Source organism: Bubalus kerabau, chromosome 2 (assembly GCF_029407905.1).
Source record: "Bubalus kerabau isolate K-KA32 ecotype Philippines breed swamp buffalo chromosome 2, PCC_UOA_SB_1v2, whole genome shotgun sequence".
NCBI classification, from domain to species: Eukaryota; Metazoa; Chordata; class Mammalia; order Artiodactyla; family Bovidae; genus Bubalus; species Bubalus kerabau.
Window position 1 is genome coordinate 188,695,467 of NC_073625.1, and position 21,488 is coordinate 188,716,954.

General features: G+C 47.3%; 1 protein-coding gene across 1 annotated transcript in view; it reads left to right on the forward strand.

Annotated features, from left to right (window-relative positions):
• The window catches only part of UMODL1 (uromodulin like 1), a 76,565-nt gene extending 60,857 nt beyond the window's left edge, over positions 1–15,708 (forward strand). The window contains exons 18-22 of the mRNA XM_055570131.1: positions 6,463–6,608; positions 7,093–7,329; positions 7,929–8,088; positions 10,318–10,402; positions 15,527–15,708. Of these exons, the coding sequence (XP_055426106.1) occupies positions 6,463–6,608; positions 7,093–7,329; positions 7,929–8,088; positions 10,318–10,402; positions 15,527–15,708 (810 nt within the window). The remainder of the gene's footprint in view (positions 1–6,462; positions 6,609–7,092; positions 7,330–7,928; positions 8,089–10,317; positions 10,403–15,526) is intronic.
• The last annotated feature ends 5,780 nt before the right edge of the window (positions 15,709–21,488 follow it).

Here is a 21,488-nt window from a genome sequence, read left to right on the forward strand (position 1 = left end):
TGGAGATATGAACACAAGCACTTTATTTTAAAAAGCAATCATAGGAGATAGGTGTAAATTCAAAGATGTTTAAATGTTTTCATTTTGAATCGTTCACTTAAGAACCCATGTGACTTTCTTCCTAGATGCTAATGCATCTGGAGTCTCTACCAAGGAAAATGAACTCTAAAAATTATGATGACTTTCACTCTAATTTCAGTGTTTGTATAATAACCTAGAGAGACCAATACTATCCAAGAGCTAAAGATGCTTTAAAAAATGTTTTCTTCCAATTTTATTGAGAGATAACGGACATACAGCACTGTAGACGTTTAAGGTATATACATACCAAAATGATTAGGGACTACCCTGGTGGCTTAGAAGGTAAGGAATCCACCTGCAACACGGGAGACCCAGGTTTAATCCCTGGGTCAGGAAGATCCCCCGGAGGAGGAAATGGCAACCCACTCCAGTATTATTGCCTGGGAAATCCCATGGACAGAGGATGGGCTACAGTCCATGGGGTCTCAAAGAGTCAGATAGGACTGAGCACACACACACACACACACACACACACACACACACACAGGCCTACATTCATCATGAAATACGTATCACAATAAGTGTAGTGAACATCCATCATCTCATATAGATACAAAACTTAAAAAATAGAAAAAGTTATTTTTCCTTGGGATAAGAGCTCTGAGGATTTACTCTCTAACAACTTCCATGTATAAAGTGAAGCAGGGCTAATTATATGTATTATGTTGTGATACCTATGAGGTATGATACATCTTACCTCTCTAGTACTTATTCATCTTATAACTGCAAGTGTGTGCCTTTCGATCACCCTCATCCAATTCCCCTGCTCTCACTCCTGCCTCTGGTAACCACACATCTAATCTCTTTTTCTATGTTTGTTTCTTTTTGAAGTATAATTGATCTATAACACTGTTAGTATCTGTTGCAACATAGTAATTCAATATTTCTATGCATTTCAAAATGACCACCATGTAAGTCTAGTTCTGCTATGTCACCATACAAAGATATTAACTAGCTATTGACTGTATTCCCCACACTGTACATTTCATACCATGGACCATTCATTTTGTAGCTGGAAGTTTGAATCTCTTACTCTCCTTCACCTATTTCTCCTCCCTTCCTCCTGGCAACCACTCTTTGTTCTCTGTATCTATAACTATTTCTATTTTGTTATGTTTGTTCATTTGTTTTGTATTTTAGATTCCACACACAAGGGATAACATATAGTATTTGCCTTTTTCTGACTTATTTCCTTTAGCATGACACCCTCTAGGTCCATCCATGTTGTTGCAAATGGCGAAATTCCATTCTGTTTTTATGGCTCAGTAGTATTCCATTATGTATATTGTTGTTCAGTTGTCCTGTCATGACTGACTCTCTGCTATCCCTGTCCCTCTGCCTCCCTGTCCCTCACCATCTCCCAGAGTTTGCCCAAGTTCATGTCCATTGCCTCAGTGATGCCATCCAGCCATCTCATCCTCTGATGCCCTCTTCTCCTCTTGCCCTCAATCTTTCCCAGCATCAGGGACTTTTCTAACTAGTTGGCTGTTTGAATCAGGTGATCAAAATACTGGAGCTTCAGCTTCAGCATCAGTCTTTCTAATGAGTATGCAGGATTGATTTCCTTTAAGGTTGACTGGTTGAATCTCCTTGCTGTCCAAGGGACTCATAGGAGTATTTTCCAGCCCCACAGTTTGAAGGCATCAATTTATTGGCACTCTGCCTTCTTTACAGTCTAGCTCTCACAACTGTACGTGACCACTGGGGAGACCATAGCCTTGACCACATGGACCTTTGTCGGCAGAGTACTGTCTCTGCTTTTCAACACACTGTCTAGGCTTGTCATAGCTTTCCTGCTAGGAAGCAATCATCTGATTTCATGGCTGCAGTCACCATGTGCAGTCATTTTAGAGCCCAAGAAGAGGAAATCTGTCACTGCTTCCACCTTTTCCACTTCTATTTGCCATGAAGTGATGGGCTGGATACCATGATCTTAGTTTTTTTAATATTTAGTTTTAGGCCAGCTTTTTCACTCTCCTCCTTCACCTTCATCAAGAGGTTCTTTAGTTCCTCTTTGCTTTCTGCCATTTAAGTGGTATCATCTGCATATCTGATGTTGTTGATGTTTCTCCCGTCTATCTTGATTCCAGCTTGTAACTCGTCCAGCCCAGCATTTCTCATGATGTGCTCAGCATATAGATTAAATAAACAGGGTGACAACAGACAGCCCTGTGGTACTCCTTTCTCAATCCTGAACCAGTCAGTTGTTCCATACAGGGCTCTAACTGTTGTTTTTTGACCCATATACAGGTTTCTTAGGAGACAGCTAAGATGGTATGGTATATCCATCTCTTCAAGAGCTTCCCACAGTTTGTTATGATCCACAAAGTCAAAGGCTTTAGTGTAGTTGATGAAACAGAGGTAGATGTTTTTCTGGGATTCCCTTGCTTTCTCTATGATCCAGCGAAAGTTGGCTATTCAATCTCTTGCTCCTCTGCCTTTTAAAAAACTCATTTTGTACATCTTAAAGTACTTCCCTGGTAGCTCAGATGGTAAAGTGTCTGCCTACAATGCAGGAGACTTGGGTTTGATCCCTGAGTTGGGAAGATCCCCTGGAGAAGGAAATGGCAACCCACTTCAGTATTCTTGCCTGGAGAATTCCATGGACCGAGGAGCCTGGTAGGCTACAGTCCATGGGTTTGCAAAGAGTCGGACACGACTGAGCGACTTCACTCACTCACTCAAAGTACTTGATTCACATAATGCTAAAGACTAGCATGCAAGTTCTTAGGCATGACCTTACTAGCATGGGAGATGAATGCAATTGTCTAATGCTCAGCGCATTCTTTAGTACTACCCTTCTTGGGAATTGGGATGAGGACTGACATTGTCCAGTCCTCTGGCCACTACTGGGTCTTCCAGATTTGTTGACATATTGAGTGTAACATTTTGATAGCATCATCTTTTAGGGTTATTCAGATCCTGTGTCCATTTTTAAATTGGGTTTGTTTTTTTTGATGTTGAGTTGTATGAGTTCTTTGTATGTCTTAGATATTAACCCTATCAGATATGTGGTGGGTTAGTTGCTAAGTTGTGTCTGATTCTTGCAATCCCATGGACTGCAGGCCACCAGATTCCTCTGTCCATGGGATTTTCCAGGCAAGAATACTGGAATGGGTTGCCATTTCCTTCTCCAGGGGATCTTCCTGACCCAGGAATTGAACCTGAGTCTCCTGCATTGCGGGTGGATTCTTTGCCAACTGAGCCACCATATATCATTTGCAAATATCTTCTCCCATTCAGTAGGTTGCCTTGTTATGTTGATAATGTCATTCATTATGTAAGTTTTTAGTTTATGTAGTCCCATTTGTTTACTGTTGCTTTTGTTTCCATTTCCTGAGAAAACATATCAAAAAATACTAATAAGACTGATTTCACAGAGCATACTGCCTATGTTTTCTTCCACAAGTTTTATGGTTTCAGGTTTAACATTTAAGTCTGTATACATTTTGAACTTATTATTATTATTATTATTATTTTTGCATGGTGTGAGAGTAAACCAGTTTGATTCTTTGGCATGTCTAGTTTTCCCAAAACCATTTTTTTGAAAAGTTGACTTATCCTCATTGTATATTCTCATAGATTAATTTCCCAAGTAAGTGTGGGTCAACTCCTGGGCTCTCCACTCTGTTCCGTAGATCTGTGTCGGTTTAGGTGCCACTACCATGCTGTTTTAATTACTGTAGCTTTGTAGTATAGTCTAAAGTCAGGAAGTATGATACTTCCAGTTTTGTTCTTCTCTCTAAAGATTGTTTTGGTTGCTTGGGGTCTTTATGTTTCCATACAAATTTTAGAATTTTTTGTTCTAGTTCTGTGAAAAAGGCCCTTGGTTATTTGGATAAGGATTGCCTTGAATCTGTAGATTGCCCTGGTAGAATGGTCATTTTAACAATATTAATTCTTCTGATCCATGCACACAGTATATCTGTCCATCTGTTTGTGTTGGCTCCAGTTGCTTTTATCAGTGTCTTCCAGTTTTCTGAGTACAAGTATTTTACCTCCCTATTTAAATTTATTCCTAGGTTTTTACTTTTATTTTCTGATGTAATTGTAAATGAGATTGTTTTCTCTTTCTGGTAGCTTATTAGTTTGATAGCTCCTGTTAGTGTACAGAAATGCAGCAGATTTCTATATATTAATTATGTTTCTGCAACTTTACTGATTTCATTGATGAGGTTTTTTTTTTTTTTTGGTGATGTCTTTAGGATTTTGGGGCTTCCCTGATAGCTCAGTTGGTAAAGAATCCGCCTGCAATGCAGGCAACCCTGGTTCAATTCCTGGGTTGGGAAGATCTCCAGGAGAAGTGCTATTCTACCCACTCCAGTATTCTTGAACTTCCTTTGTGGCTCAGCTGGTAAAGAATCTGCCCACAATGTGGGAGACCTGGGTTTGATCCCTGCATTGGGAAGATCCCCTGGAGAAGGGAAAGGCTACCCACTCCAGTATTCTGGCCTGGATAATTCCATGAACCACATAGTCCATGGGGTCACAAAGAGTCAGGCATGAGTGACTTTCACTTTAGGATTTTCTATGTATAGCATCATGTCATCTGCAAAGAGTGACAGTTTTACTTCTTTCTTTCTAATTTGGATTCCTTCTATTTCTTCCTTGTCTAATTGCTGTGACTAGGACTTCAATACTATGTTGAATAAAAGTGGTGACAGTGAGCATTCTTGTTTTGCTCCTGATCTTAGAGGAAATGCTTTCAGCTTTGAGTGTGATGTTAAAGAGCTGAAGATTCTTTGATGTAACCAACTTTACCAGTTAGTCTGGTCTGTTTAATATGCACACAAGTAAAACATACTCATTCTATAATTTATTATAAAACAGCAAATAAGGAGTAGATGCAGTAGCTGTAGAAGGAAAGATAATTCAAAATGTCCTTCTGTTCAGGAACTTTCTGATCATCAGAGAGCAGACAATTCCCTTCCTACTCCTCTAAGCTTTGTCCTGCAGATGAAGTTTTGTTTTCAGACCGACTCAAGTCAAGGCTTAATTGTCCATTGGGTTTCTTGTCAGTTAGAGGCACAGGTCACATTAGTATTAGTAATCTCAGAATCTCTATTTTCAGCAAATGCTCTACGGGCAACCTTATCAGGATTAGGCCATTTGTCATATGGCTCATACTCTGCTTTGCTCTATCGTCCTTCAGGCAGTCCAATAACATTTACTTTACTTGGCTGTGTATTTCCACCAACTCTAATTCCAATTTCTTCATTGGCATAATTTTCAGCCATGCCTCTTGTTTCCTCTTCACACAAAATTTCTCTTGTCTAGTTCTAAACTGTTAAGGTTGGTGACTTTAACAGAAGCAGAACAAGGCCCACTGCTGGCCATGGTGCACAGTAAGCGTTACAACCACAGGTCACCCAGGCTGTTCTCGGTTGGTCCTGGGCTCTGACCTTCTAGTGATACTTGTGAAGGTGTCAATAAGGGGTATTGATCTTGGGGAGGCCACTACCATGACCGTCAACCTCCAAGCCACTGGCAAGTAAAGCAACTCAACAGATAATTACAACTTCAGGCATTTTGTCAAACAAAAGACTTTGGAATTGCACAGGAATTCTTATCTCCTCCAACAGTGCTCTCCACTGAATCAAATGATGAAACTGCCCATCTCAGGGTTTTCATCTCTGCTTTTGACTCTGGAAAAATTTCAGAACTCTCTTTGATATTGGCAAGCCCATCTCCTTGTACTGGTTGGTACACAACTGTCTGAAAATCTCTTTTTTTTTTCTGCTAAACATTCACATTCTGAGCAGCCAGTCCTTTATACCAGCTGACCTTGGGGTCATTTCTCTAGCATGAAACCGATTTGCTCTGCACTTCTGTTTATGGGCTTAACCTCGTTAATACTAACAGGCATCATAATGTTCCCTGGGGACTCGTGTCCTCAGGCGTGAACTGCATTATCACCTCACATCCCCCAGTCCTCTTCCAGATCACATTCATTTTCTTTAGGTTGCCCTCTGGATCTTTGGTTCTGTGTTATTCTCTGCAAAATTACAATGCAGTTTTCTGAGTCACGGACTTTAACCGATTTATTTTAACTCAATTTCTTCGGTGAGGGCTCTGTACTCTCATTTTCAGAAATGTCCTTGAGGATTATTTGGGCAGCAGCCTGATCTGTTGTTTGGGGTATCTGATCTTGTTTCTCTCTGGCTCTCTCTTAATGCAGAAAAGGAGCACAGGAAATAGGCTAAATCAGGTGTCCCAGTGTTAAGTTCTCTTTTGCAATTTATACTGGGGGAAAAGTTGTCAGCGTTTTCACACTTGGAGGGGATAAACTTTAAACAGCCCCTGCACCCAGAGCCGTGATCGGCAGCCATGTTGGTGGCTGACTGGGGCCCGGGAGCTCACTCACTTCCCGTTTGTTCTCAGAACATGACCACTACGGTGGTGAGGACCATGCTGAGGAACGACGTGTCCCCAGAGGGCATCATCCACCACATGAAGATTGAGAGCCCCATCCTCTGCGCCTTCCAGAATGACCTCCTGACCTCATCCGGCTACACGCCCGAGTGGGGGTGAGCGCAGAGGTCTCTCCCCTACTCAAAGGGGCTCATACTCCTCCCAGCACCTTCACCTGGGGGTTTCTTTAGGGCATCAGTCACTTGAAGACCCTTCTGAGAGACTGAATGTACACACGGATACTGGCCAGGACTTAACTAACTGCCAGTTTCCCTAGATTTGTCCCCTTTTCCAGTTTGAACCAACCAGAGATAGTCAGGTCTGCTCCCCCAGCCCGCCACATAGGATGCCATTGGGCACACCTGAGCTCCCCTTTCCCCTGTGAAACTCACCCCTCCTCTGCCTGCCTTCAGGTCTCCACCAAGCTCTAGTGACCGGGGCTGGCCCCAGCTCTAGCCAGCTTAGGGGAAAAAATAGCCTTCCTCTGCTTGTTCTCACTGGATGGTTTTTTATTTCCACCCTTCTTTGGAGTTGCATTTTGGGGAGAAATGGGAACAAGTGAGTCAAAGAAGCAGCCCCTGCAAACACTCTGTCTTGCAGGGTTTACACTATCATCGAGGACCTCCACGGCGCTGGAAGTTTCATCACTGAAATGCAGTTATTTATTGGAGACTCTCCGATTCCTCAGAATTACAGTGTGTCTGCCAGCGATGATGTAAAGATCGAAGTAGGGCTCTATAAGCAGAAAAGCAACCTGAAGGTGGTCCTGACCGAGTGCTGGGCCACGCCGTCCAGCGACGCCAGGGACCCGGTCATGTTTGGTTTTATTAACAACAGGTGAGGGCTCGGGGGCCACTGGGCACCTGCCCCCTGCTGTGCAGTCTGATTTTGCTGTTGTTGCTCAGCCATGTCTGACTCTCTGCAACCCCATGAACTGCAGCACACCAGGCTCCTCTGTCCTTCACTGTCTTCCGGAATTTGCTCAAACTCATGTCTATTGAGTCAGTGATGCCATCCAACCATCTCATCCTCTGTCATCCCCTTCTCTTCCTGCCCTCAATCTTCCCTAGCATCAAAGTCTTTTCCAGTGAGTCCACTCTTCACATCAGGTGGCCAAAGTATTGCAACTTCAGCTTTAGCATCAGTCCTTCCAATGAATATTCAGGGTTGATTTCCTTTAGGGTTGACTGGTTTGATCTCCTTGCAGTCAAAAGGACTCCCAAGAGAATTCCCAGATACACGTGGATGCAGACCTGGGTTCAGGCAGTGCCCTCAGGATACCTTCCTGTTGGGAAGTGGAGACCTAGCCATCCTTGCCTACTTGGAGACTTGTGGGCACGCTCCAGCTGCACTCAGGTGCAATGTAAGGAAACTCATCTGGCAACAAGGGCGGGAGGGCCAGCTTAGAACTAATGAGTCACCTTCTCTCTTCCCAGCTGCCCCATCCCCAATACCCACACGAACGTGATCGAGAACGGCAATTCCAACAAGGCCCGGTTTAAGCTGAAAATCTTTTCCTTCATCAACAACTCCATAGTCTATTTGCACTGCAAACTCCGCATCTGCATGGAATCCCCCGGAGCCACATGCAAAATAGTAGGTGTAACGCTATTCTAAACCTCTGGACTCACGCTCTATGCTATGAGGAGGGAGGCTCCACGATCAGAAGCCCGGGGTTTGGGCAGCTCTGGGACCCGACTTCATGGAGGAGGTTCTGGGCCCCACAGAATTGGCTTTTAAAAGGCGTGCAATGAGGTCTTGGTGGTGGACAGCCTTGGGTGGAAGACCGATGTCGCTGGGTGGTTCACTGGAGCCCTTCCTGGGGCCATACCCTTCCACTGGCTGTCACATCAGACCTTCCTTCTCATAGTGCTGTAGTGCCTCTCTTCAATTTTTACACCTAAATACGTGATCAAACACGTATTTAGGTGTAAAAATGTTTTAATTTGGAATTCTTTTTAGCAAGTTGACGGAACGCTACTGAATCCTAGCCATTACGCTGTTTAATCTTTTTTATTCTTTCCCGTTCAGCATTTATGCTGGGATTATGAATGACTTTACATTCTCATTTCCTCAGACCTTTGAAACTGAGATGTGCTTTGCGTTCCTGGGTTGCAGAATTATTCTTTGTCTACAGACAAGTAGGTGCAGTGACTGTCACGTGTCGCCTGTGGCGGACGGAGGATGGCGTGGAGGGCTTTGCTGGTCTTTGGGCCAGCCACTGCCTGTTTCTCTTTCCTTTGGGGGACACGCTTGTTCCTGTGCTCCTCACTGAAGTTGGGTGGTTTTCCAGGGTGATCAGCGGCAGGGCATTGTCTGAATGCACAGGAGAAGAAGCCCAGCGACTCTTGGTTTTGTTGTTACTTTTTCTCAAACAGAAGATCTTCTGGAACAACAAGAGGAAGGGAGCACAGACTCCCAGTGCTTGCCTGTGGAGGGACCCTGACCTGCATCGGCCCCTTAGAAACACTAAGGGTGTTTTATTATTTATTTATTTGGCTGTGCTGGGTCTTAGTTGTGGCACACGGGATCTTTAGCTGTGGCATGTGAACTCTTAGTTGGGGCATGTGGGATCTAGTTTCCTGACCAGGGATCAAACCTGGGCACCTGCACTGGGAGCATGGAATGGTCTTAGTCACTGGACCACCAGGGAGGTTCCAGCACTAAGGATGTTAATGGCCATGACAGCCTCGGTAAGGAGCTGCCAGTTCTCAAATTCTCTCTAATAGGGGCTGCACATACTTCTTTCCAACTTCCTTTGGGATAGGTGTTGTATTGTCTTCCCAGGGCTGCTGTAACAAAGTGTGTGCGTGCATACGTGCGTGCGAAGTTGCTTCAGTTGTGTCCAACTCTTTGTGACTCTATGGACTCTAGCCTGCTAGGCTCCTCTGTCCATGGGATTTCCCAGGCAAGAATATTGGAGTGGGTTGCCATACCCTCCTCCAGGGGATCCTCCCAATCCAGGGATCCAATCCCCATCTTTTGCATCTGTTGCATTGGCAGGAGGGTTCTTTACCATTAACACCACCTGGGAAGCCCTGCTGTAACAAAGTACCATAGGCTTAAATAGCAGAAATCTCTTCTCACACAGCTCTGGAAGCTGGAAGTCCAAGATGGAGGTGTCGGCTAGGTTATTCCTCCTGAGGCTGTGGGGAGAATCTGTTGAGGTCTGGCTCTCTGCCTGGTCGGTGCCACCTTCTCCCTATGTCTTCACACATCTTCCCTCTGTGCATGCCTGTGTCTGTGTGCAAATGCCCCTGTTTCCAAGGACACAATCACACTGGGTTAGGGTCCACCCTAACGGCCTCCTCTTACCTGGATCCTCTGCAAAGACTTTGTTTCCACCTAGCGTCACATCCACAGGTACTGGGGTTAGGACTGTAACATCTTTGGGGGCGGGGCACAGTGCACTCCGTCACAGGTATATAGCAAGTAGATTCTATGTCACTGAAACTTTTTGTAAGGCAAAGGCATTAAAAGGAGCAAGTGTCTGCAGCAGGCTGTGAAGAACACAAAGGTGACTCTGAGATGAGGCCAGAGCTAGTAACTGGAGACAGCTCAGGAGGCTACATCTTGCTTCCTCAGACCCGCTTGCTGCCTAGTCCTCCCCTCATCTAGCTGGGCATCCAGCCTGGTACAGTCCTTTGGTCCAGGTGATCTGGGCTCCCCAACATCCTTCCCCACTGATTGAACACATCCATTGTGACTTGATGTTTCTAGCAGGAAAGAGCGTGTGCAAATCAGTGTACCATCCCTGAGAGTGGGTACCTTTCTTATAACCATTGTTCAACTAATGTGAACACTTTTTTCCTATGAAAACAACAGAACTGTGATGACTTTCGGTCACTGAGAAGCAGCGAGCCATCCGTGATGCACCAGATGTCCTGGGGACCCCTGATTCGGTCTGAAGGTGAGCAGGTGACTCGGGTTAGACAACTAAACCTGGGCATTGATTCAGAAACTTCTAGCTGTCCCCAAATATCTGTTCTTCCCTCCTTCAACGATAATAGCACCCTCAGTTTTTAGGGGACAGGTGGCTGCCAGGAAAAACTATAGTTCCCAGCCAACCTCGCAGCAAGAGTGGCTGCATGAGTGAACTCTGGTTAATAAGTTGCAAAGTGAAGTGAAGTGAAGTGAAGTGAAGTCACTCAGTCGTGTCCGACTCTTTGCGATCCCATGGACTGTAGCCTACCAGGCTCCTCTGTCCATGGAATTCTCCAGGCAAGAATACTGGAGTGGGTTACCATTTTCTTCTCCAGGGGATCTTCCCGACCCAGGGATTGAACCCAGGTCTCCTGCATTGCAGGCAGATGCTTTACCATCTGAGCTACCAGGGAAGCCCCAATAAGATGCAAACGGGAGTGTCAAATGCCCTCCTTATAAACACATGGCATGCACCCAGCTGCCTGACACGCAGGGGAGGTGGCTGCAGCCAGCTACCACCTGGGGCCATGAGGACCATCCAGACAGGAGCTGGAAGGAACTGGTGCCCCAGGACACCCTGGAGCAAAGCTGCGGGGCCAGGCTTGAGCTCTGACCTCCCATTTTTATGCCAGAAAGAAAGAAACTGCCATTTTCTTTGTACTGCTATTTTGGGGTTTTCTCTTTCTTGCAGCTAAACCTAATCCTAGTTGATTTTCCCTTTTTATTCTGTTTCTTCCTAATCTGGACGGCCTTCTTTGTCTCTCTATTTTCTTGTTCAAGAATCTCTGGGTTCTGGAGGCAGGGTGTAAACCAAGACAGGAGTCCTGACCAGAGCTTAGGAAGGAAGGCTTTCAGCCAATGATATTCAGCTGCTGGTTCTCATCCAGAACATTTCAGAAATTTAAAAGATCACAGGTTCCCAGCCAGGCCCAGGCCTGTCCACTCAGGGTCTCCCAAGCAGGACTCCAGGCCCTGGCGTTTGCACTGGTCCTTGGGCGATCACTGGCCCGGGTCCTGTGACAGTGCTTTTCCTGCCCTCTTCATTGTCTTAAATTGCCAAGAGCTGGTTGATCTGGGGCTCTAATATGAAAGAGAACATATATGTGAATTACATTCACTAAGAACCATAAACTGAGTGGTTAAAATAACAGAAAATACTCTTGAAATCTGGAGACACATATCCAAGATCACATAATGGGTGGGGCTGGCTCCTTCCAAAGTCTCCAAGGGCCTCCGTTCCAGGCCTGGCTCCCAGCCTCTGCCGGTCCTACTGGGTGACCTGGCTGTGGCCGCCTCCCTCCAGCCTCTGCCTCTGTCATCTCGTGGCTTCTCCTGAGCACCTCTGTCTTCTTATGGGGACACTGGTCATTGAATTAGGGGCCTCTCCCACTTCAGTATAACTTCTTAACTAATGACATCCGCAAGGACCATATTTTCGAATAAGGTCGCATTCTGAGGCACTGGAGGTTCAGACCCAACACATAATTTTTGGAGGATTGTGCTTCAACATATAACACTGTTTGCTGGCCTTTTAAAGGAAGAATCCACCCAGGCAATCCCTGAATCTGTGCTGCCAACAGATCATCTATCAGCATCATACTTTTTTGCACTTAATTTTTGGAAATCATCCATGGCCATTTACTTTTGCAGAGAACATAATTTCTCAGACACTACAGTTTTGTGTGTGTGTGTGTGTGTGTGTAAGAAGTTGAGAAAGTTTGAGGTTAATGTCCTATAGGCTTCTGAAATGAACCAGTGGGAAGGGTCTGGAGCAATTGTGGAGGAGGCTCAGAAGTGAGAAGCCTGGGGGTCCCCGGATGGTGGCTGAGCTCAGCCTCTGGAAGGCCTGGGTTCTAGGTTCCCAGCTCCTGGGTCTTTACACACCTCCATCACTGCCCCTCACTGAGATGTGTCCCCGTCACAGGGGCAGTGACAGTCTTTGCAGAAGGAGTGGTCATGTACGTCACACCATGATGTCACCACCGCCCCGTGCGTGGGTGCTCATGCTTCTGGGGGAGGACCCATGTCTTTTAAATGTCTCATCCATCAGGGCTGACACGTGGATGTTATGTTTAAGGAGACATTCCCACTGATGGTGCAGGTCACGTTGCAACACAGGCTTGCTCTCTATTTGTAAGCATCTCTCCTGAAACAGTAACCATTCCTGGACCCTGATAACCAGTGGATAGTACTGGCCTGTGGACTCCATTCAGAGCAGCTCTGAGTCAGTAGCTGGTTAAGACCACTTGACTGTAGGGAACAGAAACCCAGCTGGAGAGGCAGCAACCAAACAGGTTCCCTTGTCTCTGGAGCTGGCAGTCTGGGGCTGTGGCTAGACTCCATGGGGCCAACCATGTGGGGCCTCTTCTGCTTTCTGCTGCAGCATCCTCAAGGGAGACAGTCCCCCCTTTATGGTCACAAGCTGGCCCCTGACATGAGATACAGAAGGAGGGTGGAATCTCCATGGTACCATCCACTGGAGGCTGGATTTAAGGGCCAGCTATAAATGAGTTGTTAGGAAGCTGGTGACCCAGAGTCTTGGGGCCTCAGGTTCCTTAGAAGGTTGCAGGTGCTCCAGCAATCATTCCCAGTATCCTCATCCCAGTGTGGCCCTCCCTTTGGAGGACGGGGTTGCCTGGTTTCCAGCTGACCCATCATACAGGCTCTCTGAAGGGAGCCTCTTCTAAGCCATCATTGACCACTTTGTTGCGCATGCCTGAGCTGTGACTGGGGGGCCCAGAGCAGCAGGCACTTCAGGCCATAACCCCAGAAATGGAAAACGGGGTCTCAAGTGTCCCTTGTTGCCCAGGAAGGCTTTCATACCCAGACCTTTCTGATAAGCTCCTGTGGTAAGATTGACATAAAATTTACCTAATATAAAGTTAACTTTTAAAATAAACTATTGGGTACAATTTAGCACACTCACAGTGTGGTACGACCATTACCTTTCTCTAGTTCCAAAACATATTCATCCCCCAAAGCAGTTCCAAGCCCACAGAGAGTGAACCCCAGCCCCACCCCCACCGCTGAAACCATGAGGTCGGTTCTCTGACTCCAGTTTCCCTAAAAACAGGATCACATGACTACTTGTGGTCCTCGGCAATCATGCCTGTCACTCAGCGCAGTGGATGTTTTCAAGGCTCATCTGTGTCCCACATAACGTGTGGCAGAACCTCCTCCCTTTTATGGCTGAATGCCATTCCTCTGGGTGATGGATCACGTTTGTTTGTTCATTCAGCCTTTGATGGATTCGGGTCTGTTTCCCCTTTCTGCTGCTGTGAACCTGCATATATGAGTATTTATTTGCATCCCTGTTTTCAGCAGTTTTGGGTCCAGACTCCCGTGTGCTTTCTTGCCCCCGAGTCTGGGAAAGGCTGGCTCCCGGTGCTTTGTTGCATGTGGGTACCGGCAACAAGTCCACTGAGCTCTCTGCCCCCACCCGCACTGCCTGTGGCTACCACGTGGCCTCCTCTTCTTGGCCAGTGACTATCCAGAGGATGAGCAGGAGGAGCTGTCCCCTCTGCTGTGCTCTCCTGGGCTTGAGGCACCTGCTCTGGCACCTCTGGGAGCCCGTGGGTTCACTGGCACACTGAGCAGCTGCCACGGGAGAGCCTGCTCCATCATGGGCTCCAACCTGAATCCTCCATCTAGGGGCGATGCTGGGGCTCAGCCGGGACCCGGCCCCGCTGCTGTGGGTGGACCTCCCACCCGCACCGTCTCACCCCTGTAGGTGTTACCCAGTCCAAGCTCGCTCCGTTTGCTGCATGATAGGCCAATACATCTGAGAGACAAAGGGTTAAGATAAGCGACTTTATTCAGGCAGCCCACTGACCAAGAAGATGGTAGGCTTGTGCCTCAAAATAACCATCTTGTCAGAGGGGTCTGGGTGCCAGGTTCCTTTACAGAGTCAGAGAGAAAGAAGCAAAGAGGAACTAAAGTCAAAAGGCAGAACAGAGAGGGAGGGGCAGTGGGGAAGTAAAGCGAAAGGGTCTGCAGTCTTGCAGAACATCTCCACGGGAGTGGCCAGCCTTTGGAAGGGGTGTGCTAATCACTTCTATTCACAGGTGGGTCAGTTCAGTTGCTCAGTCGTGCCCTACTCTTTGTTACCCCATGGACTGCAGCATGCCAGGCTTCCCTGTCCATTACCAACTCCTGGAGCTTGCTCAAACTCATGTCCATAGAGTCAGTGATGCATTCCAACCATCTCATCCTCTGTCATCCCCTTCTCCATCTGCCTTCAATCTTTCCCAGCATCAGGGTCTTTTCCAATGGGTCAGTTCTTCAGATCAGGTGGCTAAAGCATTGGAGCTTCAGTTTCAACATCAGTCCTTCCAATGAATATTCGGGTTGATTTCCTTTAGGATTGACTGGTTTGATCTCCTTGCAGTCCAAGGGATTCTCAAGAGTCTTCTCCAACACCACAGTTCAAAAGCATCAATTCTTCAGCACTCAGGTTTCTTTATAGTCCAACTCTCACATCCATACATGACTACCAGAAAAACCATAGCCTTGACTAGACAGACCTTTGTGGGCAAAGCAACGCCTCTGCTTTCTAATATGCTGTCTAGGTTTGTCATAGGTTTTCTTCCAAGAAGCAAGTGTCTTTTAATTGCATGGCTGCAGTCACCAACTCCTGTGACTTTGGAGCCCCCCCCAGAAATAAAGTCTCTCACTGTTTCCATTGATTCCCCATCTATTTGCTATGACGTGATGGGACCAGATGCCATGATCTTCATTTTCTGAATGTTGAGTTTTAAGCCAGCTTTTTCACTCCCCTCTTTCACTTTTATCAAGAGGCTCTTTGTTCTTCTTCACTTTCTGCCATAAGGGGGGTGTCATCTGCATATCTGAGGTTATTGATATTTCTCCTGGCAACTTTGACTCCATCTTGTGCTTCATCCAGCCTGGCATTTCACATGATGTACTCTGCATGTGGGTAGGGTCCGATTATCTGTAACCTGAGCAAAGGCACTCTCAGACATGCAGAGGGACAGAGTCCTCTGAGGCTGACCATTGTGTATGATTGCAATAATAGTCAAAAGCAATGAAAAGCAAGTTAAAGAAACAGTTCCAACATGGAGTCAGAACTGGCTTCTTCTGTGCAACACAGGGTCACCTCTGGCGGCAGGGCCGGGCCTGGGAGCCAGCTACCTGGTCCTCATCGTGGGGACTGCCTGCGCCTTGGTGGCCGGGGCCATTGCCCTCCTTGTCCGGCACTACCAGAGAATGACTGGACAATACGACCTCAAAGCCCGGACCAACAACTTCAGCTACCAGGCGTTCCACGAGTAAGGAGCCTGGCTGCCCCACAGGTAGGTGCCAAGCGAGACCCTCTGACGTGCGAGTCCTGCCTTCACCACTGATGGTGACCACACAGCGTATCCGGGGGTTTTGGCTACGGGTAGATTTGTGGGTGTTGCTGTCTCATGCCTGCAACACTGTGTGATTTTTAATAAGAAATATATATTTGGTCTTTATCCACTGTTCCCGGTACACGTGTGTGTGCTCAGTCGCTGTCATGTCTGACTCTTTTGTGACCCCATGGACTGTAGCCCCCCAGGCTCCTCTGTCCATGGGATTCTCCAGGCAAGAATACTTGAGTGGGTTGCCATGCCCTCCCCCAGGGGATCTTCCTGACCCAGGGATCAAACCCACATCTCTTATGTCTTCTGCGTTGGCAAGCAGGTTCTTTACCACTAGTGCCACCTGGGAAGCCCAACTTCAGCTCAACTTTCCTCTAACATTAAAGACAACAGCTGCCTTGGCCAGGTACCTTCTCGTCTGATTTGGGACCCTCAAGGCGTGGTCATGAAGACCCTTACATTTACTGACCCTGCTCTATACTGTCCTCGTTGGGGGGACTGTCACGTGGACACGCTCTGCAGTGGCTAGCCCACGTCCCCTTCTTCCATCCCCACATTTAGCCTGTCATTCTCTCGAGATAACAGACCTTCAGCACAATTCAGTTTTACAGTGTGGTAGACCTGGGATTCATTCTTTAAATGAAGACAGTGGGCTCAGAGAGCTCAATCACCCAGGTCGGTCACACAGCAGAGCCTGGGATACTTCTCCATGAGGTAGCGTCTCTTTCTGATTGACTTCGTTGTGAACAGAGAAATTATCCCCTGCTCCAGGATCTGGTCCTGGAGACACTGGGAACGTGATGTCCTCATCTGATCTCACCTGGTCTCAGCCCCCACCAACCTGAGAGCCCTTGTGACTCCAGGCCCTGGAGCCCTAACATCCCCATGGGAAGGACTGGGCCCGGGCCCATCACCACCCCACATAGAATCACAAGGAAATTTCAGTTTCTTACTTCAGATATAAAATAAGAATGACAACAAGGAGGCCAATACTTGTCCTGGGGAATTTCCAAAGAAATCTGGTGAGTTGACCAGGGAGGCTGGCCCCTCCTCAAAATTAAAACATGGAGGGAAAATTGGCCCCTGGTCTTTTCTTAAGCTCCTGGGACTTCTGTCTTCCAAAGTATATAAGGAAGAAACCTATGACTAGTTCTCAAGTTCTTGCAAAAATCTGCTCTTTGGAAAACATCAAACAAACATCCCCGAGGTTGACACTTGGCACAGCCCCACGGGGCGATGAGCCCTGTGTCCGGGTGGGTGGTCCACAAATAGTGCAAAGGCACAGAGTCCCTAGGGTGTGGCCGTCTGGCTCAAGTGTGTGCACCGTCACAGCTGCTTGCTTACCAGAGGGCGTGGCCTCAGCGGAGCCCAGGTTCCCATACCTCCTGGAGTCTCCGCCCTTTTATTGGGCCCAGCCTGGCCCCATTCAGCAAGCACAGATGTCGTGTCCTCAGGACTGGCAGTAACTCTCTACTCCTCACCCTCCCCGGGTTTCCAGCATAAACCTTGCCTTTCCTGGCACAGACTGACTCAGATGATCTTCCCTACACAGGTAGCTGTGATCAAGTTCCAGTCATCACTCAAGCCTTGATGGGAGCCTGTTTTGTCCACATCCAGGCTTCGATGAGCCCCAGAGATGGAGAACACACAGACTATGCCTACCCCCAGGAGGCCCGTCCTCCATGTGGGTCCCAGACAAGCAGCAGCAGCAGGAGGGCGAGAGGAGCTGGTGGAGAAGCATGCAGGAGCCTGGACGCCGGGAGCCCCAGACACAGGGATTTTCAAACCAAGCTCCAATACAGCTCTGCCATCACCCAATCACCACCACCACCCAGAGCTCCCAGCCCTGTTACCACCGCAAGTGGTCCAAGCCCCTGTGTTGGCTTTGCTCACTATCGACATCTATCACCTACCACCCACCCACCCATCCTTGTGCCCCTCTGTTAAATACACAAGATTTCACTTTCTCAAAGATATTTGACATCACACTTGAAATCCTATTTTTAAAAATAGGTCAGTCATAAAAAAATACTGCTAATGTGATTTTTAGTAGACACGTATACCCTTTGACTTTAGTCCTGCATTATTACCAAGATATTGTTTCTATGTACACAGCAGTGACTCAAAAAACACTCTATTAATATGAAAATATTTATAGCAAGTAGGAAAATATTTTATATATATATATATATGTCCCTATTTTATATTTTTCCAAGCATTTTCACAGCTACTAAAATAAATAAGTTACCTGGGGGTGAGGCACTATTTACCCATTGCATAATGGGTAACCATAAAATGAATGGGTGAGTTATTTACATAAGTTTACAAAATGAGCTCATGAGGAAATAGGTCTAGAAACTACGTTTTAGTTTAGAGTTTTCTTCATTGCACCATGCTAAGAGATAATGCTTCTTACTTTACTTGAAGTACATGGAATTGTATTTGATACCTAACACCTAAGAGTATAGTGTTTTTCCTTGATGAACTTAGAGTTAGAACATGGTCTTAGTTTTTAATTCATAGATTTAATTTTATTGAATGTTTTTAATTCATAGGATTAATTTTATTGAGTGTAATTAACACGGGACATTAGGGAAATGTATTTTGATTTATTGAAAATCCCAGAGTCACGATAGAATTACAATATGCAGTACCACGGATAACGATTCTGAGCGATTGGAATAAATTGCTACGGCACTGAAAGAGGCCCGTGCTGACGGCTCTGTCTGGTTCCATCCACCTCACAAGCTCACTCAGCATCTGCACGTGCTGTGTTTCAAGGACACCAGGAGCCCGTCTTGGCTCTTCCTGAGCTGTGTCCACTTGTTCTGACATCAGCTCAGGACTTCTCACTGACCTTTCTTGAGGAAGAGACAGTCAGCGCTCAGGCTTGAGACCTGTGACTGCGTGGCTGTTTGGATCTTAGTAAAGTGGTGGATGTGGACTTTAGAACCCCATCTTTAAAACTTCACCCACAGGGTTCATGTGATCTCAGTCACCACTGTGTCCAGTCACTAGTGTTTTCTGTAATAATGAAACTTTGGTCATCCCCTCTTTTTCCTTCCACTGCCATAGTCCCCTCTTTGACAAGTATTTCCTGAGCGTATACTATGCACCAGGGCTTGAGCTCAGAGCAGGAGATCATGAGAGGCAGCTTGGTTCTGCCCTCAAGGGGCATATGGTCTTGTGGGGGAGAGACACTCAAATCAACTGATGATGGGGGTCATGACAAGTACTGAGAGGGGAAAGAACGTGTGTGTCGTGAGGTGCCCCTGACCTGGTCCACCCATCCACTCACCCACCCGTCCACCGTTCTCCTCTCTGCCCATCCACCCAACCACTCTTCATCCATCCCTCACCCCCTCCCTCCAACCTTCCTTCCTCCCATTCATCCATCCATCCAACCAGCAAAGATTGCTGAGTTCCCGTTCTTATGCTGACATTGTGTGCGTGCACGCTAAGTCGCTTTAGTCGTGTCTGACTCTGCGACCCCATGGACAGTAACCCGCCAAACTCCTCCATCCGTGGTATTCTCCAGCAAGAATACTGGAGTGGGTTGCCATGCCCTCCTCCAGGGGACCTTCCTGACCCAGATATCGAAACTGTGTCTCTTATGCCTCCTACGTTTACCACTAGCGCTACTGGGAAGCCGTATACTGACATTCGGAAGACAGAGTGAAGTAGAGTCCATGTCCCCAGAAACTCAACATCCAGCTAAAGAAAAGCCCCTATGAATCTTATGTGCAGTAAAGTCAGGGAAGCCAAGGAGAGAGGGAGGGAGCCAGAATTATGCATGTGTGTGCCCGTGTGCTCACATTACTCTCCAAGAGAGTCTTGGGTGCTGCTGGGTAAAGTTAGGCTCAGGCTGTATGTTGCTTGTCATTTAATCCCTCTGATCGAAGACTCTGCTGGCATGGCTCAGGAAGTGAATTCAAAGCATTGTGAAACAGAAGGAGGAAGGGCAGGATCCAGGGTGGCCCTGGACGTCTGTAGAGATTGTTCACTGCTTTTCAATGCAGAGGTCACCCCCAGAGTTGTGCAAGGCACACTCTGTGAGGCCAGACTTGGGAACCTCGGAGACCCTCCAGAAGACCCCTCCCGGGACAGAGTGGGCTGTCCTGCCTATCCAGGGTGGGGATTGCATGAGTGTGGTGCACACACCTGTGAAAGTGAAAGTTGCTCAGTTGTGTCCAACTCTTTCGACCCCATAGGCTATACAGTCCATGCAATTCTCCAGGCCAGAATACTGGAGTGGGTAGCCTTTCCCTTCTCCAGGGGATCTTCCCAACCCAGGGATCGAACCCAGGTCTCCTGCATTGCAGGCAGATTCTTTACCAGCTGAGCCACAAGAGAAGCCTGTGCACACACCTTGTAGATATTAATTATACACCTTCTCACTTTAAAATGGAGAAAGTAGGGGAAATGGAGTCTTTATGCAACTTTCCCAAACAGCTAGTAAGTGGAGACACTGGAACTGAAACCAGGCCTGCCTGCTTGTCAAGTCCTGTGATCCTCTCTGCTAGGGGGCGTCTGATGAAAACCAGGGATCTGATGGAGGCGGAGACTCACCGCATCCGCCTGGTACCCTCCGGCCCAAGCTGCGCCACCCCTAAACCACCACGAGATGGCGGCGCAGACCAGGGAGGGAGACCCGTTTTTCCTGCAGCCACCACTGCCCTGCTTCTCTGGTTTGAACGCTTTCGCCCTGTTGTGAGCTTCTCGGCTGCGAAGGAAGGAAATCTGAAATCATTCCACAGAGCTTCGGGGTCTCAGGGGCACGTGTCTGCTGGGGTGGGACTCAGACAACCGCGCTGATGGTGAGGAAAAAATTAATCAATAGTCAATCTAAGAATGAAATGAAAATTTTTATTCTAGCCAACCTGAGGATTATCACCAGGAGATGTCTTGCAGTAGCTCCCGGGAATGTTCCAAAGAGGTAGGGGGAGGGGGGTAGGTAGTATACGTGTGGTTTGGGGGAGGGGGGTGCAGTCAAGCATACACCTTAGTGGAAGGCTGCTGCTGTCACGGGGAACAGCATCTCGGTTAACGGGTTGGGTGCTTTCCTGAGAATGGAAAGATGCAAGAATCCAGGATCATACAAAATTTCTCCTGAAAATCTCTATCTGAGGGCCGGTCTTCCCCAAGCACAGAGGGCCTCATCCTGATCTTCACCTTGTCGGTCAGCGACGGCATAGCTTGCTGACTTGATTCTCGTGGAACTGGAGGGAGGGCAACGTTCCTATTTTACAGTCCCTTCCCCTTTGATCTTAATTTCAACCAACGTTTGCAGGCATTTCATGACCAGTTTGTTCCAAGGCCCTGAGAGTGCTCTTTCCTGGGTCAGGTGCAGACTTGACAGGCTGCTCCATGCACTTGTTCTTGGACAAGGCCCTGATGACAGGGGCCCAAAGCTTCTGGCCCGCCTGTCCTACTGGTCTGTTCTAGCCCAGGAAATGGGTCCCTCCTGTTGCTTCTTTCTGCAACTAATTACATGATTACAATAATTTTTCTTATGGGACTACATATTTGGTCAATCATTTCAGGTCACCTAGTTGCTACTGGGACTTCCCTGATGGCTCAGTGGTAAAGAATCCACGTGCAATGCAAGAGATGCAGCAGATGTGGGTTCCATCCCTGGGCTGGGAAGATCCCCTGGAGGAGGAGATGGCAACCCACTCCAGTATTCTTGCCTGGGAAATCCCATGGACA